The sequence below is a fragment of the Phyllostomus hastatus genome, unplaced genomic scaffold (assembly GCF_019186645.2).
Source record: "Phyllostomus hastatus isolate PE091 unplaced genomic scaffold, TTU_PhHast_1.1 phas_contig_147, whole genome shotgun sequence".
Taxonomy (NCBI): Eukaryota; Metazoa; Chordata; class Mammalia; order Chiroptera; family Phyllostomidae; genus Phyllostomus; species Phyllostomus hastatus.
The window spans coordinates 10,292,899-10,319,536 of record NW_025333603.1 but is presented as its reverse complement, the minus strand read 5'-3'; the positions used below and the strand labels follow the sequence as shown (position 1 = coordinate 10,319,536).

The 26,638-nt window shown below is 39.3% G+C and overlaps 1 protein-coding gene across 4 annotated transcripts in view; it reads right to left on the bottom strand.

The window, feature by feature from the left end:
• Positions 1–10,875: 10,875 nt before the first annotated feature.
• STIL (STIL centriolar assembly protein) overlaps positions 10,876–26,638 on the bottom strand; it is a 45,166-nt gene continuing 29,403 nt past the window's right edge. For 2 of the 4 annotated variants that reach the window (XM_045858710.1, XM_045858718.1), the window contains exons 13-17: positions 24,761–24,926; positions 20,562–20,793; positions 17,341–17,554; positions 15,327–15,577; positions 10,876–12,391 (exon numbers count right to left, since the gene is read on the bottom strand). In XM_045858710.1, the coding sequence (XP_045714666.1) occupies positions 11,605–12,391; positions 15,327–15,577; positions 17,341–17,554; positions 20,562–20,793; positions 24,761–24,926 (1,650 nt within the window). In that variant the 3' untranslated portion in view covers positions 10,876–11,604. Of the gene's footprint in view, positions 12,392–14,813; positions 14,924–15,326; positions 15,578–17,340; positions 17,555–20,561; positions 20,794–24,760; positions 24,927–26,638 lie in introns of all 4 variants that reach the window. The other 2 variants (XM_045858735.1, XM_045858726.1) reach the window with 2 other exon arrangements.

Below are 26,638 nucleotides of genomic sequence, written 5' to 3'. Positions count from 1 at the left end.
TGTGGCAGATAGCTGACATACTTAGGATATCCAAATCAATCAAGTTATTGTTGAAAAAGAAAAATGTGTTTTTTATTTTACGGACAAAACCAGACAGATTTTTTGGCCAACCTAATAGGAAGGGTTGGAGTCATATAGATCTGAAAGCTCTGCTCTGCCACCCATGACTATGGCACCTTTGGGCAAGTCATCTCATGTCTGTGAGCCCCTGGCCATTCCCACATCAGAGAGCCCAGCTAGGGAATGCTTCCCTGAGAAATGATGCCTGGACTCAGAACTGAGAGTGGGACCTGAAGGGTGGGTACAAGAGTGAGCATCAAGAGCCTCCCAGGTGGGTCAAGGGCTAAAGCAGAAGGGCTCTGGGTTCATGAAAGGAACAGAAAAGAATCCCGTAAGGCTTGAGCAAGCCTTGAGCAGCCTATGGATGATTCAAAGGATTTTGAGAGAACCATTTTATTTATTTGGTTTGGTATAAGGTCCATTCTTTGGTATAAGAACCATTTTATTTATTTAGTTTGGGTAGATATAAGGTCCTAAAAAGGATCAGATCTGCATTTCTAGAATGTCTTTGGCTGTAAGGTGAAGAAGAGGTTTGTGGGGTGGGAAGGATGTGGGGAGACCAGTTCTGAGGCCAATGGAGTGGCCCATGGAAGGGGTATTGGAGTGTGGACCGGGGTGCTAGCAGAAGACATGGCAAGAGGCAGATGAAGACGACCTGTATTTAGGATAGAAAACCTATTTTGAAAGAATTGGGGGTGGGGGTGATAGGGAAGGAGAACTCCTGGAACCCTGGGGTGGAGGTTTCTGGTTCTCCTGTCCTTAGATGGTTGTCTGGAGGCCAAGGGACATGGGGAAGGAGTCGGCATTTAGCTTTGAATTCCCTGACTTTAGTTGCCTATGAGGTACCTGCAGTCTGTGTCCTATCCTACAGGGCAACGACCCTGCCCAAGAGCTGTGGAGCAGAACAAGGGACTCCGGCTTTTGTCAGCCCTGCTGCACCATCCCCCTCTATTCGTGTTTGCCTGCTGGTCCTAACCTGTCCCACAGCCACCCCTTCCCCATGTCCTCCCCTTGCCTGTGGTTGGGGGCCCGTGACGTCTACACCCTCCCCCTCCCCTGTTTCCGACAGACTGTGGAAAAACGGAAACTGGGAGCTGAGCCGGGCGCCGCCCGAAATAGCATCTGGTGCCTGTTGGTCAGCGCGCTGTCCCAGCGTCCAGGAGCGGGTGACGCTGCTAGAGGCCCCGCCAGGAAATGCCAGCCCTCCTCCACCCGCCCCCAAACGGGGGCCTTGGAGGGCAGGAAACCTGGAGCTGCTCGGTTAGGGGTGTCAAGGGGGAGGGGAGGTTGGGACCCAGTCTGCTTGGTCTGGAGTCCGGTCCTGGAGGGAAGCAGCCTGGAGAGAACAGCAAGCCAAGACTTGGGTCTAAGACGTCGTCGCCACTCTCCGACCTGTTCCCCACCCCTATTCAAGGCTGAGTGCTCCCTAACCTCCAAATAGTGGATCTCTGAGCTTTCTCCCTGAGCTTGTCCTCTTGAGGGAGGCAGTGTGTGTGTACTCTGGTGGGCGGCCAGCTTTATTTTCAGTGGGTATGTTTATAGGGCAGTACTGTGTGCCAGGTACTGACCTAGCCACTTCATAAATATTAATTCCGTCAATCCTAACAACAACCCAGTGAAGCAGGGACTACCCTTACCTCCCTTTTGTAGGTAGCACACTGAAGCACAGAGAGGTTGAGCAACCAGCTGGCTAAGTGGTGGAGCCAGAATTCATTCCTAGGGCAGTCTGGCTTAGGGCTATGCTGGGCAGCAGAAGGAGAACACAGACAGGCAGTCTCAGTTCCATCCCTGCTTCCCCCCTTGCCAGCTGCACATTTCCAGGACAGTTACTTAATTTCTGAGTTCCATTTTCCTCATCTACAGACAGGAGGTAGTAATTGTCCTTATGTCATCATGTTTTTAGGGTTATTTTTAATGGTTAAATCTCTGATTTGAGGAGATGTCATTGTTTTCCCTCCCACTTTCATATGACCATTGTCTCTGTTTTTGTCCCCATCCTTGTCCTGGAAGAAATCTTGCCCCATTGGTAAGCAGGCCTGAGCCTAGAATTCTAAGCCTGAAATCTGGGGAGTCTTGTTTGTGCTGTGCTTCGAAACCCCAGAGCTGCAGTCATGATTCTCAGAGACAGAAAGGATTTCCCTCCAATTCAGTGTTTCTCAAAGGGACTGTCAGCTCACCCGGAAGTTGTTAGAAAAGCCAATCTTAAGGTTCATGCAATCCTGCAAATCAGAAACTCTGTGAGCAAGGCCCAGAAATCTGATGTCCAGATGACTTTTTTTTTTAATTTTTAGATTTTATTTATTTGTTTTTAGAGAGAAGAAAGGCAAGAGAAAGAGGGAAGCATCAATGTGTGGTTGCCTCTTGAGCACCCCTTACCAGGCAACCCAGCCTGCAACCCAGGTATGTGCCCTGACTGGGAAATGAACCAGTGACCCTTTGGTTCGAAGTCTGGTGTTTAATACACTGAGCCACACCAGCCAGGGCCAGGTGATTTCTGTTGCACACAAAAATTTGAGAACCATAGCCCTAGTTTATAACCTTCATCTGTAGCAGAGGAGAGTGTAAAATAATTGAATGTATTAAGAAAGCACTGTGTAGCCTTGGCCAGGTAGCTCAGTTGGTTAGAGCATCCTCCCAATGCACGAAAGTTGCAGGTTCAATCTCTGGTCAGGTCACATGTGAGAATCAACCAATGGATGCATGAATCAGTGGAACAACAAATGGATGTTTCTCTCTCTCCCTCCCTCTTTCTCTCTAAACAATCAATAGAAGAAAATAATCAAGAGACCACTGTGCTTCCCAGTGTTTTGAAGCCACTTCTCTTTCTCTAACCCATTCTTCTTACTGGAGCATACAAAAGACCAAATCTGCTCCCCAGATTTATGGAACTACCAGTTCCATTAAGCTCATCTGTCCTCATAAGCAGAGAGGCCCAGGTTGCTCTGTCATCAGTGGTTTTGCTCCTGAAGCTGTGGGAAAAGGACAGAACGTGTGTGTTGCAACGAGCCTTCTGGAGAACAGTTTCCAGCCATTACTCAGACAAGGCCCTGGCCTTTGTGTTCATGTAAATACTTGTGGGTGGGACCTTGAATCACTGAAAAGGGCTGTATGTACTGCGCACTTGCTGTGTGTTGCCTACCCCTTTCCCAGTTCCGTTCTGCCACTTCATCCTCCACACTAACCCTGCCAGGCTGGTAGAGTGACCCCAACCTTAGAGGTAAGGAGAGAGGCTCATTTCACCCAAGGCCACTCAACTGGTTGTCCCCCACATCAGCTTGGACCCAATGTCCTCTCCATACCTGATGGCTGTACTGAAATATTTTTTTCAATATTTTATTTATTTATTTTTAGAGAAAGGGGAAGGGAAGGCGAGAGAGAGAAAACATCCAAGTGCGGTTGCCTCTCACATGCCCCCTATGGGGGACCTGGCCCACAGTAGGGGACCCAGGCATGTGCCCTGACTAGGAATCAAACCACTGACCCTTTCGTTGGCATTTGGGCACTGAATTCACTGAGCCACAGCAGCCAGGGCTGTACTGAGATACTTGCTCTGTTGGGAAAACTACTTCAAAGTCTGGGGCACTGTGGTATGTCCTGATTTAAGTCCCTTTTGACTCTACAGGAGATAAACAAATAACCAAAAGTCTCATAAAAAGATGCTCAAACTTGTGTTAGGAATGCGAACTAAAACTGTGATGAGGTAAGTATGACACACCCACTAAAATGTTTAAAACTTAAAAGACTAACAATGACGAATGTTAGTGAGGATGTAGAGCAACTAGAATTCTCCTATGTTGTTGAAGGGAATGCAAAAATGACTCAATCACTTGGAAGAACTCTTTGGCAGTTCCTTGTCAACATGCAGTTTATAAACACACACTTACTTGGGAGAATTGAAAAATACCCACAAGAACTCTTGTATACAAATATTCATAGCAGCTTCATTCATAATAGCTAAAAACTAGGAACAATCCAAATGCCCATCAATAGGTGAATGGATAAATTGTTATACATTCACACAATAGAATACTACTCAGCAATAAAAAGGAACCACATTACTAATACATGCTAGAATATGGAATAACCTCAAAACATTATGCTCAGTGAAAGAGGCATGACACAAAAGTGTATAGAGCACTTGCAGCAGAAAAGAAATTCCTGCCTCCACCTCCTCTGCCTGTGTCCACTGAATGTCCCCCCAACATGGTGCTGACCACACCTGCCTGGGTGTCAGTGTTCCCCACCAATTCCCTGAAAGACAGGGACCAGCTTACCGCACAGACACAGCAGGAACACTATACATATATGTTGAATAAAATTGATAAAGACAGACCTGGAAAAAGAAATTGAGGGAGAGGGACACCACCCAGCAGGAACTTGAGCCATGAACTTAGAGGAAGTAGAACTGGCCAACCCTCCTGGTCCTAGAAACCAGCCACAGAGTAGGTGTGAGTGCATCCTGTAAGGTCCCTGTCTGAGAGAGAAATTGTCCCATTATTATACAGGCTGTGAGTGGCAGCTCCTTTCTGGGGCAGCGCCCCCCTACCCAGGGAAATGCAGGCCTTGATGGCGGTGAGGGCGGTGGAATCTCTTTATATCCAGATACTGTCTGTGCTGGGTGGGGAAGGAAACACAGTCAGGGGACTTGGAGAGTCATGGAGCAGGTCCCTCTATGGTGATTCCTAAGGTTTGGAGCAGGTCACTCCTCAGGAGTAACTCAGCTTTGACCCATGTACCTGCTTCCCTTCCAACCAGTGAGTATCTATGACCTGGTATCACTTTACCAAGGTTATGCCTTGGGCTTTAGGGAACTGAAACACATGCTTATTCAACCCTTTGCCCTCCAGAGAGAGAGAGAGGAGAAAAAGGGGAAGAAGAGAACATGGGTTCTGAAGCCAGACAGACCTGAGTTCAAATCCTGACTTTACCTATGCTCCCCATCCTCAGCAAGGGCACATCATTTTACCACCGAGTCTCCTTTTCCTCTCAGGGACAATTCCAACACAAGGCTTAGGTGAACAGCAGGGCTCTGGAGCTAGACTGCCGGGGTGTGAATCTTGGTTCTTTGTATTGGCTGTGTGACCTTGGGGAAAATTATTTAACCTTTCTGTTTCTGTTTTCTACTCCATTAAATGGGGATAAGTAAGTTAACAAATATTAGGGCTTAGAACATAGCAAATGTGTTCAGTAAATGTTAACTAGTGTTATTACTTCACTGAGCTGTTATAAGGATTAGATAAAAGATAGAATAGTGCTTTCCTCTATGACCTTAATGATCCACCATACAGCAGGCAAACTATGGGCTCCGTAACAGGTTGTTTCCAATAATTCAAAAAGATCTCAAAACATCAGCTTATCTTCATTTCTCTCATCTGGTCCTCATTCCATTGTCCCAAGCCAGGATCAGTTGCAGGTCTTGTTGCTTTTGTGCCGATTCACTGTGGTGGTGAGTACTTCTCCATGGGTGTTTGCATGTGAAAGTGCACATTTGCTCCTGTTACTTCACACGGTTACTGTGAGGTCTAAACGAGATTCTTAGCAGGACTTTGGGAAATGTTAGATGAGTATGAGTCTGCACAATCAGTGTCTGGCACAAATAACGCCCCATTTTTATCACACAATCTTTTATTGCAAAAACTAAAAGATTGCACACGATCTTTTAATGACACAAGCATGTCATTCTGTAACATAACAATATCACACTTAAACACACCATATGACATTTCAGGTGAAATGTTCAAATTAAAACTATACATAATTACACCCATATTATTACCACACCCACACAGGCGTTACTTCTGCCAGATCCTGCCTTGCACCCTTGCACGTGCAGAAATGCGTGTTTCTGACAGCTGGATCTAACAGTGCCTTCCGTTTCTTCCTGATGCCTCCCAGGGTCTAGCACAAGGCCTCAGACATAGTGGCTACACTCAGCAGATCTTGTCCTGTGGCTTTCCTTGGACAAGGGAAGCACACATACTCCCTGCCCTTGAGTAGCTTCCAGCCACAGGTACACATAACCAACATACAAACTGGTTGTCATAAATCTGTAAGAGGACAAGACTCGGTCCAAAGAGAGGGTTATGAAATGTCAAAGGAGAAAAATATTGTTGCCACGAGAGGACCCTGAGATTTCTTGTACGATGGGGAGGGGTTTGGAGTGGAGGTAGACTCTAAACTAGGTTTTGAAGTGTATGCAACACTTTGAACCTATGGAGGGTTTAGAGGCAAAGGGAGCAATGTGAGCAAAGGAAGAAGTGTGTGTGTGTGTGCACACACTGTCTTTACTTTATGGTGCAGAGGGGAGTAGGCCGGCCTAGGTCTGATTGCTCGATACCTAACTTACTGACTCAAATACCACGCCGTATGATAGCATGCTCTGTGAGGCTAGAGTCCCAATTTCCGGCCCCAGCTCTGTGCTTACTAAGCTGTGTGAACGTCAACAAGTCCCTCCCCTTCTTTGGGCCCCAGTGTTCTCATTTGTATGATGAAGGCCACAGGATTTCCAAGGGCCCTGTAGCTTGGATACCTGACATCATTTTTTCCATTATGTTTTTAATTAGTCCCTCTTGCCCTCCTGGTCCCAGACCTCCTGTGAAGAGACAGGACACAGGGCTCTCCCCTAATCTGTCCTTTTCCTGGAGGTCAGTCTCTGACCAGGAAGTGGGAAAGCAGGATTTCCTCTGAGGATGTTCTCTGTGACCCAGACAGTTCCGGTTTAAGAAGCAGAGAGGAGATAAAGAACGTCACCCTGGCTTCCAAACCCTAAAGCCCCTTTCTGTGGGTTTGATGTTTTCTTCATGCCAGACTTTGAACTCCTTAAAAGCAGGGAATGTGTAATTCAGAGCTGGAAAAAGACATGTTGGTATCCCTTCAAACAGCTATTTTAACATTTCAGTGGGGAAAACTGAATTATCTTTTTCTTTTTAAATAGTGAAATGCATTAGGCATTATAAAAAGTAGGAAAATCTTTTCCTCATCTATACCTGTGGAAATCCTTCAAGGCCCAACTCCAATGATCCTTTACAGAAGCCTTTCCCTCCTCTGGAATTGCAAAACACTCTTCACACCGTTTCTGAATCATTGTTCACACAGTTACAATATGTCAGATGTGGCTAACCCTTTTCCCTAAAAAATCGGGACACTATCCCTGATTGGTGTGGCCCAGTGGGTTGGGCATGGTCCCACAAACCAAAAATTCAGTTTCAATTCCTGGTCAGGGCACATGCTTGGGGTGCAGGCCGAGTCCCCAGTTGGGGGCATGCAAAAGGCAACTGATAGATGTTTCCCCCCATTCATCAATGTTTCTCTCTCCTCCTTTCTCCCTCCCTTCCCTTCGCTCTAAAAATAAATAACATCTTTTTAAAAAGTTGGGAAACTTGCCCCATGCCACGGATTTTGGGGCAGAGAGATGAGAGGAACCTGATTATTGCTGACTTCTAATTCACTGTTCTTTCTACTTGTATATTTTACCCCTTTATCTCTTTTTGCTTTCCTGTCCCCAACTCCCTCCTCCAGTGCTGTACCTATTCACATCTCCATGCTTTCTAACAAGCTGTTCCCTCTATCAGAACTATCACCTCTTCCCTTTCTCTTCCCTATTGCTCTTGCAAGATTCTGGAAAAATCTAGAATGTCAGAATAGCCCTCCACCAAGCTTCTCTAAATATATTCTCCCAGAATATATAGTTTTATTATAAGCACTGACCCCTCTGCATTGCTAGTGTTTGCACATCTGTCTCCCATTAGAGTTTGCTCCTACAGGGTAAACGTGTTTATCATCTTATGCTCAACACCTAGCTCAGTGCCCGGCAGAACCAACATTAGATACCCATTGAATGATAAGGAGTAAACAAGGTGCTGGTGGGGATCAGAAGCATGGAGGGAGTGGCTGCTGTTGGGTTAGATGCTATGGAAGGACACTAGATTGTTAACAATAGAAGCGTGACTCTATTCCAGTTATATCTTATTTTGTCTATCTCATCACCTGAAAAAAAAAAAGGGTTAATGATACTGCCACACATATTTCAGTTGGGTTTTGTTAAGTGTTAATATGAGAAAGTATGTGGGAAAGCATACTTTGAAGAGTGTAAAGCAGTCTCTCAACCTAAGACATTGTCATTACATTTAGTTTGCAGGCATAAAGGCCTCTCATCTAGACGGCTAAGCAAAGATTCTGCCCTTATGAGCGATGTCTAAAAAACAAGGGCACAGAAAAATCTTTTGTTCCTCTAATTTCCTGGAGCCATTACAGTACTCAGTAGGAGAGTACCACAGTGAAAATTGAGGTGAACCCTTTAACATTAACATAGACAGCTGGGGTTAAAACTCAGAACTCAGGTAAAAAACTAGTCATTTCTGGTCTTGGCTGAAGAGCAAGGGGGACTCCTCAGGGGAAAAATACAGCAGGACAGCTTTGAGGACAGTGTATATTTGAAAACAGCATGGACTGTAGTATTCAAAATCATTCATTCAAGCTCCAGATACAGGGACTTCCTGAATTCCTCAGGCCTCAGAGAAGTGGTTTTCCCGGTGGCTTATAAGAGCTTGAATCTCTGGTAGCAACTTATTTGGGTAAGTTAATTCCCTAAGGCTGTTTCTCTTCTCTGAAGATGACAATCACCAGTTGGGGTTGGCCAGGAGGCTTAAACGAACGAACACCATGTAAGCACATGGTGAGTCCTGAAAAAAATGGAAGCTATCATGATTACACTGCTCTGGCCCTTAAAGTCTGAATCACTAGTTTTGTCTTTTCATCATATACTGTTTGTGTAACTGTTTCCAGGATGCATCCCACATCTACTTCTGCAGGGCTCTGGCACAGGCAACGCAAGGCAGAGGACAAGTGAGTACAGAGTAATTAGCCAGCAGGGGCTCAGAGGCTGAATGAGGGGACATTAGGTAGGTGGGCATGGGGGGTGCTGCAGTTGGCCAGGACCCAGACTATGGGGTATGTTTCTAGACCAAAGTTCCATCATTTCCTTGTTCCATTTGCAGCAGCACACCCATATCTATAAATGGCATCCTGGGGACTGGATGAAAAAATTTTCAGAGAAATGTCACTTGAGAGGCAATCATCTCCAAAGTCTTTTAATCCAATTTTCCCAGCACTAAAGTTTTTTCCAAAGATGCTTAAACACTACCATAGCAATTAGTTTGACAAATAACTTTCCATAGTAAAACACTCTTCTCAGAGAACTTTCTAGAGTAGGCTTCAGTGATGGTCCCTCTTCTCTGGATATGTATTTAGTAGAAAGAGAGACATGTTTTGCTGAGTTAATCTGCAGTCCAAATTCATTTCCCAAAACTGCTTAAGCGTTGTATCAGAAGCCTTAATTTAGATGTGGTAAGGGAAGTGACAGAATTAAATTTTGCCTGAAAGGCCTTAGGTTCAGTTTTTACTGTTCAGATAGAGAGCTTATTTGGTGTGGGTTCCCAGTGATAATGGTATAGTTAATGAAGCTGTCACTTAATTCACTAACATTCCCTGTTTTTTTCAATAATGTGCAATATAAATTGTACCTACACTCTCCTGGGTGATACACTGAGGGGTAAAGTTAAACAGACTACACAGTACACTTTGTTAAACGGTGGCAATTGACAATTCTGTTAAAGAATTTACTCCAATGAAATCCATGTTGACTTTTATGCTACTTATTAAAATAACCAAAGCCTCAAACAATGCCCATGAAAACAAAGGGAAACACACCAATGCCATTGTCTCATCCTAATTTTAACCTGAAAGAGCCATGTTGAAGGAAAAGATGCACAAATGGGTCCCTGGCTCCAGTGGGGAATAGCAGAATCCATCATGTTGCTGTCCTTTGGCTTGCTAACTAGGAACCGATTTACAGATTTTACCCAAGAAAGCCCCCGCTGGCTTGGAGATCCAAAGTCTATTTCTTTCCAGTTTATATACAAACTTTGATATAAGATAATGGCATCTTAATTTAACTTCAGCAGAAGAGCTTGCTCTCTCAAATGAGGGTTTTTTTCCATTTATATTCAGAAATAACAGTTTAAGACAATATTTAAGAAGGTAGGGGGAAGTGGAAGCAACTATTTTTTAAAGAAGATTTTATTTATTTTTAGAGAGGGAGGAAGGGAGGGAGAGAAATATCAGTGTGTGGTTGCCTCTTACTGGGTCGCACACCCCTTACTGGGGACCTGGCCCACAACTCAGGCATGTGTCCTTACTGGGAACTGAACTGGTGACCCTTTGGTTCGCATGTGGGCACTCAATCTACTGAGCCACACCAGCCAGGGCAAGAAGCAACTATTGATACATTCAACAACTTGGACAGATCTCAAGGATATTATGCAGAGTAAAAACCAATTTCAAAAAGTTATATACAATGATTCCATTCATATTAACATTCACAAAATAACCAAATTCCAGGGATGGAAAACAGACCATTGGTTGTTAGGAGTTAGGGGTGGAAGGAGAGTAGAACTAGAATTTGGGTGGGGGGTGATGGAATAGTTCTTTTTGTATGCTGATTGTGGTGCCAATTACGCAAACCTATGACAGTGATGTAATTTTGAGATTTCATACACACCAAAAGGTAAGTCAATGAGTGTGCATAGAAACTTGTGAAACCTGAAAGGGATTTAGTTATTAATACTATATGCAATGTCAATTTTTTGACTTTGATAATTTCTCATGGTTATGTAAGATACTAATTATCATCAGGGTTCACTGGGTGAAGGGTACCCTTGAACTCTGTATTATTTTTGTAACTTTCTGGTGTCTAAATTTTTTTTTAAGTGGAAAAGGATATGCTACAGCAGAGGACAAAGGAAAACAGTCAATCTAGACATTTTAATTAAATTTAATACGTATTTTAGTTCTATTAAAAACTAAAACATTTGAAAAACTCACAAAGCTTATAAAACACACTCATACCCAATAATTTTCTTATTCTGCAATAGTTAGAGCTATATGTTGAACATGGTACATTACCTCAACCCACTATATTTCTAAAGTTTTACTTCCATAGAATTTAACAAATAGACATCTTAATTTAAGAAGACATATACACTCCTTGTAAGAAAAGATCTCAAATTATTTTTTAAAAACAAAACTTTCCTGTTAAATTCAGTAAGGGTTGATTTAGCTAATTTAGGCAGGGTCATGATAACTTTGTCCTTTTGGGCGATACTGGGTAGATGCAGAGCTGCAATGTGCTAGGAAAACAGACTTACTTTTCAAAATGCACAGTAGAAAAGAACAGTTCAGATTCAGAGCTGGAGAGTTTCTGTTTACCTAAGTTTGTTGAAATAACTGATCTCAGGGCTTGTTTATTTAAAAAAAGGTTTCAGGGACACTGAAAAGCTCTCTAACAGAGGGAACTCAGCCCTCCCACCAGTCAGCCAACTCATAGGCAATTGGGTCACTCCTTCAGGTCTTTGCAGTCAGCTGTTACCAAAACCAGGGTGACCCTCAGAGTAATTAGGAATCCCCAAACTACCAATAGGCTCTGGCTTCTCTAAGCATCTTCAGGAGACACCCTCTCCTCAATTAGGAGAGAAGGGAGTAAAAGGTTTAAAATAATTTTGGCAACTGCCTGAGACGCTTTACATCTAAGAAGGTGCCTACGGAATTCATACTATTCATTTGCTTTAAAGTTTCAGAAGGTTTCAGACCTTCAGGAAAAACTGGAGTATCCCTTTCATTTTCTTTTTCAGGATGGTGGGTAAACTCTGCTTTTCCGGTTCGGAGGTTGACTACAGGACTTGATTTAAGGTTCTTTAATAAGACAGCTGGGTTTTCATTCAACTGCTGTGCTGCTTTTGGCGGAACCTCATTTGTAATATTTCTCAATACCAGCATATCTGTGTGGGTGCCCGAGGGTTCACAGTTATTACAACTAATTCTTTCACAGGCATTCCTAGAAGGCTCCTTCTGACAATCAAGTTGTTCAGGTATGGACGTGAGGTTTTGATTCAATAAATGTTCACTCTTGCTATCGGTGTTCTTCAGAGGCTCCTCTTCATCTTCACTATTGTCACTGCTTTGGATGAGTCCATATCTCTTCATATATTTTTTGGTTGCGAGAGACATGTTGCTTGGTGAAATTAAACTAAGCCCCACTGTGCTCCTGTCTGCATTAATATGCAGAAGGCTAAAAGATGAGTCACAGTTGTTCTGGTTTGATCGAGTGAGAGACAGTTGTGACAGCTGATTTTCATTTAGGTATTTCAGAGCTATAGCATTTGCCTCCATGCTCAGATCCACACCATTTGGGCTGAAGCCGCTCATGCCAGCATTAGAGAATGACACGTAGTTCAATCCGGAGATCACCGCCTCAGGGCTGATGCAGGCCAGCACACTGCAAGACACAACAGAGCGGGCCATCACGTACCTTATTTGGGGTTCTGAGTAGCGTTATTCTAAGTGCGCTCCAGTCTATGAGGTAGCTATAGGGCTTCAGTTCTAAGCCTCATGGTGCTCTGTATCTGAGAGCTCAGACTTCTAAGTCTTGATGATCCAGATACATTCAAGGGATAAAACTGATAACCTAGAAGGTAACCCATGACTTACAGACTGAAAGTGGAACAGAAATTAATTTTTCTAAACTTAAACATCACTCATGGTTTTAAAACAAAATACAGGCCCCCAAATGTAAAAGTTATTGGTAAGGTAAATATTTGTAAAGTAAAACAAAAATAAAAAAATAGAAAACACATTTGATAGTATAACATTACCAGCTCTGGTGAGTAGCTCAGAATATTACCTTGTTCATAGCTGAAGAGATTCTATTTGTAATGAATAAAAAACAGCCAGTCTCTGGACACGGACTATGGCGTGTGTGTATACACTGATTTTCTTTGATTAGATACAAGCTTCAACTCACTTTGGCTGGTATTATCTCACCTAATGTTAACTAATTGACTTGCCTTTCCCTTTATGTCATATATACAATAATAGCTGCTAATTTTGATGGATGCCATATTATATGCCAGGCACTCTGCTATGCATTCATTATCTTATTTAATCCTCACAGAAAACTTTCTCAGAGAGGTCATCCATATCAAATATCAAATATCAAATATCTCAACTTGATTGTCCATTACAATTCCTCACATTTCCCTTCCCCTACTTTTCTGTTTTCTTCTTGGCACTTAGGGTTATCTATATCTACTTAACTCACATTTCTTGTTTATTGTTTAGCTCCCTTGTGAAAGCCCATGAATTTTTGTCTATTTCTGTCCCCCTCTTCAGTATCCCTGGTGCCTGGGAGCAGGCACTGAATTAATACTTACTGAATGAATAAAAGAAGCAGGTACTATTATCTTTATTTTACAGTTGGGGGAACTGAGGAATAGGTTTTTAACTAATTTCCTTAAGTTGAACAGTAGTGATTGACAAACAGAGGTCAGGTCTGCCTTACTCTCTGGGCCTCTATCATAGTTTTCACTGTACGGTGTTCAGCAACATGTACTTTGCTATCAGTTTTTCTGTTCCCTAAAAATTAGAGTCATGTGTGTACTATTTGTTATGGCAAACAGTATATTCTAGTCAAAGAATGAGCTATGACTTTCCATATCATTCAGTGAAGAAATTCAGCCGTTTTACATGTGCCAGCCACTGGGCGCCCTTACCCCTGCAAAGCCCAAATAACTATCAGGTAGTTTCATTCTCATCATTACTGTTCCCTGAGACCAGCGAAGCCACCACCCAGCAATGGGACAGCGTGCTCCGTAATGATGGTCTTTACAAGGACTTCTTCCTTAACCTTCTTGCTAACTTTGGGAGACTGTCAGAATAAGATGAGACAGTATCAATTTATCCAGACATTATTCTTTTATGCTATAGTATAGTGATAACATATTCTGAATATACAGTCCTTTTCTACTTTCTTTATTTCCTAAAATTATAAGCAGTTTGCATATTGAATCAGAAAATGTGTGCACACTAAAAATATATCTACAGATAATGTTAATGTAAATAATTTGAAAAAGCAAATAAGAACTTCTAATCCAAGTTCATGATATATTAAAGTGTGTTAATTTCAGTGTTTCATACTAGAGACATTACAATAGGGTGGCCACTGTGAAGAAATATAGTACTCCCCAAAGGCAGCCACACTGAAAAGTAAGGGCCCCACGCAGACTGCAGGCTGCTCTGTGCACTCCAACAAGTATTGTACAGCCTCTGCCTCGCAAGTGCTACCTGCCTCACGCTCCTGCCCTGTGGGAGGAATATAAAGCGGTACAAGTACTCTGGTGTGTAATGGCAACATCTGCCAAACCCTCACATGCATACATCCTTTGAGCCTATCTATCTGTAGGAATTTATCCTGCAAAGATACTTGTACCAGGACTTGTAGAATGATGTTCACTTAGCATTGTTTGAGATAAGAAATAAGAGATTCAGACTAAAAGGCCATTAACAGAGGACTAGGGTTCACTATATTATAGTACATGGATCCCACAGAATATTATGCAGTTGTTTAAATGCATGAGAAAGAACTGCATATGCCTATAAGGAAAGGTGAGCTATAAATGTTAAGGAAAAAAACAACCAAATCACAACACTCATTACACATGTATATACTTGAACATTTCTAGAAAAACATAAAACAAGAGGAGTAACCTTGGAGGAGTCAGACTGAAAAGTTTGGGGAGTGCGGGCTTTTGTATTTTATCTGGTATTTGTGTATGATTTGATATATATTTTTTAAATAACAAGACTATTACTTTTGTAACTAGAATATAGCAACAAAAATAATTAGCAGAAAACAGGCTAACCTTAACAATATAATTTCCAGATTGTTATCCTCTTTAAAAACAAGCAGGTACCAGGGTCATCTGTGATGCAGAGGAGTCTGAACAGAAGAACACGGCCAGCTGGAACATTCCTGAGCAGTAGGTAGTGTTCATGTAACTATGCTCTTGCCGTTTAGGTAGCACAACTTCATAATATCCAGACGCTGGCACAGACACTATCACCTCCAGCAAGACTTTCCAAACACCAGAAATGAATCAAAGCTCATTTCTCTTTCCCCAAGACTCCCAGAGCATTTCACTGGCATCTTTTCCCAGGAGACATCCCACAACATCTCTGTAATTACTTATATAACCCTCTCTCCTGCTAAAATGGAGAATCTAAAAGGTACAGATGATTTCTTATTCATCACACATATAGCAGGCCCTGAATAAATGATAAATCAATTGAACTGAGTAGCAAGTGTATGCCCTTTCTCATGAGATTGCTGCATACATTTAAAATTTATTCATCCTTTAAACAAATTTTAAAATTACCTAGCATGATCCACTTTATGTGCACTTTTCTTCACTTTAGTGGGAGAATCAATTTTTACTCCAAGGCTTCTTAGTTGCTTAAGGGTTGCATTAAGAACACAATCTTTGTCCACCAGTCCTGAATCATGTTTTTTTTTCTTTGCATGGTAAACATTTTGGGTTCTGGTACACTCATGGCTGACAATTACTGCACTGGTAGATGGTTGCTCAGTCTCTTTGGGAAAGTTATTTAATAGGTGGTTCACCTGACCCTGATGAAAAGAAAAGATATATTTTAAAAACCACTATTAACAATTTTAAGAAACAAAAATGTAAATGACAGCATAAGTAAGGCCAGGGAATAGTAAATTAATATCTTCCCAAATTCTACAAAGTATCAAGTACATTTACAGATACACCCATACCTCGGTACTCATCAGCTTCAGAACTCGTTCCCTGTACTAGATGCATTTGGACAAGAAAAAAAAGTTTCAGCACTTGGAGCTTGCTTGGGACTCGTTGCATTTGTATGAGACATGATGCCACCCCACAAGAGAAAATGCTTTATCATTTGTCACTTGAAAAATTCGTTAGGTACTTGTCAGTTCTGGCACTCATCATGAGTTCTGGAGTGAATTAACAGCGAGTATTGAGGCACCACTGTATTATAAGTTTTTTATAAAAGCAGTCCATCCCAATAAATGCTTTGACCAGACCCTAGAGGAAACTTAGAATGTCTGTTCATAGGTGGTGATCACACAATATGATATACAGATCATGTATCATAGAAATGTACACTGAAACCTATATAATCTTATTAATGAATGTCACCCCAATAATTTAATTAAAAAAAAATGATTCAAAAGGAGGGAAATATTTAAAAAACTTCCATTTTGCCTTTCACCAGCATATGTCAAAACTAAATTCTCAAGATTTATGAATAAAGTTTCCATCCTGATTTTTTTAAAAAATATATATCTGTTCAGAATTTGTCCATTTTAAAACCAATAGACTTAAAATTGTTTGAGTGGTATTTCAAGTGCTTTCAGGATTTATAGAAAATTCTTTATAAACAAAAGTTTTAAACCATGCTTTCATCTGAAAAATAGTAATGTTTCAGTTATGCATGTCACAGATCTTTGTTCTTCCAGAATTTGACTCCTTTCTTTTCTCATTCTGAGTGAGAGAGAGTACTACCTCTGTCCTCCTGGCATTAAAGCACATGCCATTCCCTGAGCACATGGTCGCGCACACCAGCCTAGGACCTAGCAGGCAAATAAGAAATGTGTGTTCACTGAGGAATACTAAGGGCTCTGTGAAGTAAGCTTAATTAGCCCTCAATTTTAAAGGGAGGAATCTAATGTTCCAAAGTCTACAATCTGGATGGAAGTGACAGTCGGGGTTATGTGACCTTCATGTCCCAGTTTACATTCTAGCTTTTCTAAGGCAACTATTTTCTCCAGCCAGAATTATGTCTTTTTAGTCTGTGCTGCCTTTGCTTACAGCACTTCTCCACCTGCTCCAACTGTTTGTTACCGGTATCTGTATATTATTTCCCCTAGGTTCTCAATGGTCATATTCACATTTTACAGTATCTACTTAACTTAGCTCACTTTCTTAGGCTAGGCTAAGTATTCAATTAAAATGCCACTTACCTAACCTGAAATCGGTAAATATTATCATAAATATTCTACTTCTTTCCAACACTCAAACTTCCTGCAAACTCTTGCTTGTTTTCTATGGTACCAACTTCAGTTTGGATTTGACCTAATATCAATATTTATATTTTTAAACTAAAGCTTCTCGCCCCTCCCCAGCTATCTAAGTACCTGATAACTGGCATGCTTACAGTTTAATTACTGGATTTGGGTTATCACAACTTATGAAAAGCTAAAAGAAATAAATGATATATCACTAATTTGCACATCTTCTTATACCAAGGTCCCACTCAATTTAAAGATAGGAAAAGCTTGACTAGTATACCCTAAGCTAAATCACCATCACACAGAAGATGAAATGCTTTACATTTTCTTACCAATAAATCCTGGTATATTTTCTGGTTATCTGATGTTTGATGCGGTGAAGGTTGCATTACTTGCTCAATTTTTGGTTCCCCAGAAGTTACAGAGTTGTTACTAGCACCCTCTGTTGGTCTACTCTGTAAGCACATGTTTACACTTTCTGCCAGCAGGGAATTCGGAAAGAACACAGGCACCTCAGGTTCTTTTCTCACCTCTGGAGAAGAGCTGCTTGAAAGGATGTACATATAATGTAAGTGTTAGTTATCAAAGTGTCCTTAACATATATTTGAAGTGCCGTAACTCAGGAAGAAAGAGGTAAGGTTCAAGCAGCATTCTGGTTTGTAATTTTAGCTCTTAGTGATGAATATCTCATCTTGATAGACTGCATATAAGCTGGATCATGACACCTTTTTGAGTTGTTATTTATAATGTATTTAGACAACTTTCTTGAAAAGTTGGAAAACAACCTGCTGATTTCTCCTGAACTTGATGCAATAAAATTTTTTAGAGTTTAAAGACAGAAAAGACTTAACTAGTATTTTCTAAATACTCTAAAAAATTTTAAATATATCATTTGTTTACTTCAAGGTTTTTTTTTATATTTTATTTATTTATTTTTAGAGAGAAGAGAAAGGACAGAGAAAGAGATGGAGAGAAACATCGATCAGGTGCCCTGACCGAGACTGGAACCAGCAACCATTCGTTCTGCAGGCTGACATTCAATCCACGGAGCCACACCAGCCAGTGCTCACTTCAAGTTTTAAAATTTGTCAAATAAGAGTACCTAAGTTGTCATTTATAATCACATTACATACTTGGTTGTATTTTTCTTCTTTATGCTTGTATGTATTTTTCAAATTTCATACAATACATATTTATTATTTCCAAATTTAGGATATGAATACGTATTTTAAAAGTAACCTTGGAAAGCAATATTTAAAAACATTACTTGTAAGAACAGTAATCTATGGCTATTGTAGAAAACAGAGAAAAGTAATAATAAATATTAACTAGCGGAAAGGGCCAGGCACTGTTTCAAATACATCATCTTATACAATCCTTCCCCAAAAGACCTATGAGATAAATACTACGTTTTATCCTTATTTGACAATGAGGAAATTGAGGCACAGAGGTTAGTTAAGTAACTGCTCAAAGTTATACTGAGTATAAAGAAAATAAAAGTCACAGGTAATTGAATACCTAGAGATAACAGCTGTTAACACTACAGAGGATTTCCATCTATGCTTTTTTTCTACTGATATGAATTTTCTCTGAAGAACTGTACCATATTATATATAGCTTTAGAAGCTGCTTTTAAAAACCAAATATCATGTCATGAATATCGTCCCACTTCATTAAATATTCTTAAAAAACAAGTTTTAATCTTGACATAGTATTTCATTTTATAGATATTGTATGATTTTTCTAACCATACCTCTTCTTTAAAACTCAGTTTATTTTCATTTTTTCCACACTATTTAATTTTTTAAAAAGATTTTACTTATTTATTTTAGAGAGCAGGGAAGGAAGGGAGAAAGAGGGTGAAAGAAACATTAATATGTGGTTGTGTCTCATGCACCCACACTGGGGACCTAACCTGGCCGGCAACCCAGGCATTTGTCCTGACTGGGAATTGAACCAGGAACCCTTTGGTTCGCAGGCCAGCACTCAATCCACTGAGCCACACTAGCCAGAGCCATACTATTAAATTTTATCTTGATATGAAATGCCAAGTACTCATTTGGTACATGAAAATATCAAGAAACTATTAGCTAAAATGAATCTTTGTAAAATGCCAGTCAAGATATAATTCTAAGAAAAAAAGTCAATAAATCTGACAATCTAAAGTAAAAAATCATTACATGGTAAAAAACATCAAACAAGGTCAAAATACAACTGACAAACTAGATGAAAATATTCACAACATTTACCACAATCAGTGAACACCTCTGATATGTGAAGAACACTTAAAACTTGAGGGGTAAAAGACATAAAACTAATAGGAAAATGGTATAAGAAAGACAAGCACATAATTCACAAATATTTTTATGATCCAACTCACTTATAAGTTTAAAAATGAAAGTTAAAACAATGCCAAAATATCCGTTATCACTTAAGAGGCTGGTCAGCAGTGTTTCTGGCATGGCTTTGGGGAAACAGACAACGTCAGATACTGTTGGTGGGAATACAAACTCGCACAACGCTTTTGCAGGGAAATTTGGCAACATGTAATGAAACTACATAAGCAATTAACTTTAGATGCAGGAATTCCACTTCTAGAATAATTCAAAACTATACATGAACAAAGTAACTCACTGTAGCATTTTTTTTGTAGTTGAAAAACATTGGAAACAGTCTAAATGCTCATAAATAGGAGAGTATTTTATTAAACTATGGCACATCCAAACAATGGAATATTATATAGCTATTAAAATGAAGACAATCTCTAGGAACCAATCTGGAGCGATTTCCAGTCTATACTGCCAAATGAAGAGAAAAGTTTAGGAGAGTGCTTATGGCACACTACTTTTCTATACTTTGTTTTAAGAAAGAAATAACATAAAATACAGACATATCTGCTCATTTGTACAAAAGAAATACAGGAAGGATAATCTAGTAACTAGAGATTGGGTAGAAGAAGAGGTAGTAAAAGGAGAATTTGGGAACAAAGTAGCAGGGAAGAGAAGGAAACAATCCTTTGAGTGTATACTTTTTTATATAGTTTGGTCTGTTAGAATCATAGTGATGTTTCCCACACCAAAAAAAAAAACCCAAAGAAAATCAACTAGAATATGGAGGGACCCCAAAATGGAATAGTAACACCTAATGGCATTGCAAACAAACAGCATAACCATATAAGGGAATGGAGAAGAAAAAATTAACCTAAATAACTGTGAAAAAAGATATTTTCATTGGATATTGTAAGGCTAAAGATAAAAATTATAACTAAATATATTCTAGTAAATTTGCTTCAAAATTCTTAGTCATTCTGAAACTACTTCATGTACACAGTGAAGTAGGACTGAACTGCTAATAAAAAAGGGGGTGTAGGACTGGAATCAGAGGATTGGTATGAAGTCAAGGATTTTCAAGTGCAGACAGATACTTATAGAAATAAATGTAGATGTAGATGTATTCGTAGGTTAGCGTGCACATAGAGTTAGATCACCAAAAGAATCTTAGAATTTAAAAGAGATAAAGAAGAAGGATGAATATTGAATCATGGAGACCTTACTTGGATACAGAAAGTGGCTGATTAAGTTCTTCTTCCACAGCAATGTTGCTCTCTTCAAAACTGGGAATATCAACTGCTTTTAATGAAGACGCACTGCCTGGAGGACTTGTGACTTCATTATTAATATCGACAGAAAAATTCATGTCCTCACTGGAAATCTTGGTATCATCTTGCTTCAGCTGAGAGTCAGGCTCTTGATGATCCCCTGCTGCATTCCAAAACAAGCTGGCACCTGGAGATCCAAAGTTTTAACAAACACTGAAACAAATACTCTACTATAAAAACAATTCCCTGACACACCTTTGTGAAGTAAGACTAGCTATATTATTTTAACACAATTATCTAGAACTCTTTTCAGATTATATTTCCTCAGCAATGCCACGAAGAGTTACGTGGCAGGAGAAAAGATAGAAAACTGGGGTACAGAGGAAAAAGGGATATTTTGGGCCCTGATTCTTCAAGAGATGTGACTCTCAAATGATGTATTTTATACATGAAAGTTTTGAATATAGTTTGGTGTGGTGTGTTGAAAACTGCTGTTCTGAAACAGTGGACAAAATATAAAATATAAATCCGTGATTTTGATATTTTAATGAAGCACTTATAAAGCCATATTAGGGATGTATCAGACATATGCAATATCAGGCACGTATTTAAAAATCAAATGTTTCCCAAACTTTATGGATCAATTGAACAATTATTTGCAGAACTATTTGCATGTATTATTTACTTGCTTACTATTTTTCTTTGTCAACTCACTTTTTTTACCTAGCATAATCATCTCCAAGAAATCATAGATTTCAAGTGTTATATTTTTCCAATACTCCTAACAATAAATATATCCACAAAGTATAAAATATTCATCTACATACTACTCCAAGTCATCTTCTGAACCTCAGTGGTACGCATTCTACAATTTGGGAAATAATGCTTTATAAAATGATTTTTAGCAATAATTAAAACCAAAAAGTAAATCCAAGTCAAAATGGATTCTACTTTGAAGGCCAACTTGGATGATTTTATGAAAATAAATTAATAAAAGCATGATTTAATCTTGTATTAAACTAAACATGACAATCTTTTTTCTTTATTTTTATTGTAGACATTGTGAGAGATGTCCCCATTCCCCACGCTTTGCTGGCTTCCCACCCTCCCCACCCTCTGGCCACCACCACACTGTCGTCTGTGTCCTTGGGTTGTGCATATGTGTTCTCTGGCTGATCCCTTCACCTTTTGCATCCAGCCCCGCTATTCCCACTGACCGCTGTCAGTCTGTTCCGTAGCCCATGTTTCTGTTTTGCTCATCAGTTTATTTTGTTCATTAGATTTCACATATAAGTGAGATCATATTGTATTCGTCTTTCTCTGACTGGCTTATTTCACTTAGCATAATAATCTCTAAGTGCTACTTATCCTGAATACATGATCACTAGATATACTTTTGGGAATTAAGTATTATTATAGAATAAATGTGCTTCTAAGAGCCATTTAATTCAAATGATTAATTCATTTTTCTGCATATAAGTAACAACTCTGAATATGAATCCATGAAGTTTTAAAATATTTGAATTCTATATATCATACTGAAAACTTATTTAAAATAATTTTGGAATATCAGTTCAAGCACATGAATAACTTCACTCAGTTATCACTTATTCGACACATATTGTTTTAGGCATCATGTTAGGTAATGAAGATATAATAGTGAATAAGGCAGTGCTCCAGATCCCAAGCTTACAGTCTAGTGACATACAGATGTTAAGCAACTATAATACACTGTATATATAAAATTTTATGAGAGAGCCTAGGAGGAAACTGAAATTTTTGGTACGTTTGTTTAGCTCACAATACCCATAACTCCTTCCCCACCATCCCTCTACAACACACACACGTGCACACTTTCCTTGGGAACCATCACCCCTGCAATGAACACAGATGGGACTCCAGAAGCTATGTACTTATTATGTGATTCTTAGCCCCCTTACCACTGAAGCAGGGAGTAAAACCTAACCCAAACTTGGCCATTCAGGTTCTCTGCAATTTGATACTGGGACTGATGGATAATAACCTGGTTTGTGCATAAGGCTAAAACTGTGCACACATAAACTTTGGAACTCTGGGTGAGCTATATTTTAAAATGTAAGGCAATGAAGACTGTAGATCAATAAAACAGCTATGTAGAATAAGGGGATAGTCCTAATGGTATTCCAGTTTCTAGCTCTGATTTTTTCCTGAAGTCCAACCCCATTCTTGGCCTTCGCTTTCACAAAACATCCCCATATTCTTCCAGTAAATTTCCTGTCCTTGCTTAAATTACTTCAAAGTGGTTTATGTTGTAGACAAAGAATCTTAACTGAGTAATTAATACCTGAATGTGATTTATAAATGTGCGTGAAGTTGTTGCTACCCTCACTCCTTCTTCCCCTCTATATGGATAGTTCAGAAAAAGAACATAAAATTTGTCTTCAACCCACCCCCACTCTTTTGGGCATCATTATCTTCATTTGCAAAAGTAGCTCAGTCTGAACAGATGGGACTGTACTTATCCTCTCTCCTTGGCTTCCCTAACTTGCCTTCTTCCATTCAATCCTACCATCTTTCTCTCTATCATCCAGGCTTAAAATATTGGAATAACTTTTATCTTAATTGTGGAATAATTCTAGATTTATAGAGAAGATAATACAGAGTTCCTGTATACTCCTCTTCCAGGTTCCCTTGGTGTTAACATCTTATACTACCACGATACATTTTTCAAAATCAAGAAACCAACATTGTGGTTGGATGGCATGGCTCAGTGGACTGAGTTTCAAAAAAAAAAGAAAAGAAAATAAAAGAAAAAAAGAATATAGAACACCAAAATTAATAGCAATTTTAAGGAATTCTTCTCATGGTAATATATTTTTCTTCTTTTAATTGCCTCATTTTCTGCAGAGTGTATCTTCAAGTTAAAACTTACAGTTCATTCAGTAAAGCTGATTCATTCAATTAAAAAGTGAGCCAAGCCTTTAACATGTCATTAGAAAGAAATGTAATTTAGCTCCATCTATTAGTTTTCTTGTAACCCATCCAAATTTCTTGTTTCGTAAATGATTTGATAACTGTGTAGTGGACTTTAAAGAAAAATCAGTCCTGGCTGGTGTGGCTCAGTGGATTGAACGCTGGCCTAGAAGCCAAAGGGTCACCGGTTTGATTTCTGGTCAGGGCACATACCTGGGTTGAGGGCCAGGTCCCCACTGGGAGTCTCACAAGAGACAACCACACACTGATGTTTCCCTCTTATTCTCCCTCCCTTCTCTTCTGTCTAAAAATAAATAAATAAATAAATAAATAAATAAATAAACAAATAAAAGAAACCAACAGTGGTACGTTATTAGTAACTAAAACTGTAGACTTTATCTGAATTTCAGCAATTTTCCACTGATGTTCTTTTTCTGTTCTAGGATCCAATCCAAGATATCACATTGCATTTAGCTAGAATAACTTTTGAATCCTTCTTCCTCAACTGCTATATCCAATTAGTTATCAAATCTTATCGGCATCTTACGTGACCCTTCCTCTTCATCCTTATCTCTACTACCTTGTGTACTACTCGTCTTGCTAGACCCGGAGGACACAAAGTTGTTCTTGAAGATTTCATGGTCTGGTGATGAGTAAACATGTAAATAAATGTCATTTACATTGCTGATTTTTTTTGAGGCCTTTAATGTTGCTTACCAAATAAAGTAGATTGTCCTTTGTTAAAGATGTAGAAATGGCCCTGCATAGCACTGTAGAGTGCTGAACAATGCAGAGTCCTGTTTTCTCTGAGCCCACACTATTTTCTCTGCCCAGTCTGTCTGCCATCTCTGAATTCCACCTATTAAAATCCTACACACCCTCCAAGGCCCAGATTCAGTAATAGTGCATAGATGAAACCTCCCCAGATCCCGCAAACCACAGATGATTTCTCTTATTAGAACTGGGTCCAACCTGGGAAAGTGGCAAAAATGATGTGTTGTTATGGGGTTTCATACCTGTTTTCAGGTATAGTTTTATTTCATAAAGAGTAAAATTACACAAAGACTTTACATAGTTACACTCTTATTACCTTGGTGTTGGTTCTGTTTGTGTCATGCACCAATTTCAATGTAAAAATATTTCAAAGTAGATATGAAAAGCATTTTTAAAAATTCCTTACAAATAAAAAAAAAAGAAATTACCTGTGCTCACAGCAATGCTTACACTTTTTTTCATGTGTACACCCGGGGATGACTGTGCTTCCATGGAAACCCACTCCACTTGTGCTGCAGCCTGCCCCGTGTCTCCCACAGTGGTTGTCTTAGGGGAGCAGGGCTGAAGAGCCTGTGCTTCCAATAAACGCTGAATCTGTATCAGTTAAAAACATATGTTAAACTGGCAGTGAATCACAAAAAATGGCAGCTGAGTTTAAATATGAATTAGTTCTCCAGTTATAAATAACTAAATTTTATATTTTCTCACATTTCAACTAGATAATATAAAACTTATTCAATGTAGAAAATTATTATCATTCATTATTAATAAACTGGGCTATGTGTAAATTTAAAAGTAAAAACATACAAGTGTTTAGATTAGCATTCATAAATTGACACTCATGTTGAAAAGCCTGAATGTTAAAAATTCAATCCTATATTTTTTTCCTATTTCACTTAAAAACTCAAAAGTATGGTAGGAGGTATATTCTGACTCCACGTACCAAATATTAGACATTTTTACTCTTCTTTTTTTTTTTTTAAGATTTTATTTATTTATTTTTTAGAGAGAAGGGAAGGAGAAAGAGAGGGAGAGAAACATCAACATGTGGTTGCCCTTCACATGCTGCCAACTGGGGACCTGGCCCACAACCTAGGCACATGCCCTGACTGGGAATCCAACTGGAGACCTTTTGGTTCGCAGGCCCGCGCTCAATCCACTGAGCCACACCAGATAGGGCTCAAGGTTCTTCTTATAAGGTTAATCAGAATTGCCCATGTTTGACCATGCTGAAACTGGAAATATTAACAATTGATAACAGTTACTGAGTTCTTCCTGTTTATATGACACTACACTAAGACTTTTATGTATAATTTTACAACCCTGTGAAGAATATACTATTTATATTAGATACATTTACAAATAAGAAAACTTCAAGTATTAAAAATTAAGTTACTTGCCCAGGTCACATAACTAACAAGTAGCAAAGCTGAGGCTCAAACACCAAAAATGTCCCCTCCTCCTTTTCAAATTGAGATATAATTCACAAACTATATAATTCATCCTTTTACAGTATACACTTCTGTGGTTTTTAGTGCGTTCACAAAGTTTGCATTCATTAATCCCCCAAAATCTCTGTACCGGTTACTCTCCACTGCCTCTCTCCCTAGCCCCTGCCAATGACTAATCTACTTTGTCTATAGATTTGCCTATTCTGGATATTTTATATACACAGAACCATGTAATATGTGACTTTATATACTGCTTTTTTCACTTAACACAATGTTTTTGAAGTTCATCCATGCTGCAAAATCTATCAATTCTTTATTCCTTTTAATGACTGAATAATACCCCACTGTATGTATATAACACATTGTGTTCATCCATTCATCAGTTGATGGACATTTGGAGTGTTTTCACTTTGGGCTACTATAAATAATGTTGCTATGAACATGTGTCTACAAATTTTTGTGTGAACATTTATCTTGGATATATACTTAAGACTGGAAAAGCCTCCCTTTTTAAACAATGGGATTTTCTACTTCCCTATAAATTATACTATTGTGTTCATCTCATCTCATTAATTTTAGATTAACTTTATTAATATAGAAAAGTAAGTATTATTAATAAATTGTTTAAAACAATAGAAATTTAACCTGATTAATAATACAGAGTAGCATATGTACTTAGTGGTTTGGAGTACGGGACTTGATACCATAAAGACACAGGTTTAATCACAGGTGGCAAACACAAGGCCCGAGGGCTGAATGTGGCCCTCCACTTTGTTTTATCCAGCCTGGCACCTTGTTTCTACCTGTCGACAGCGCCCAGCTCTCGCTTAACCGTTAAGGAGTAGTTACATTCAC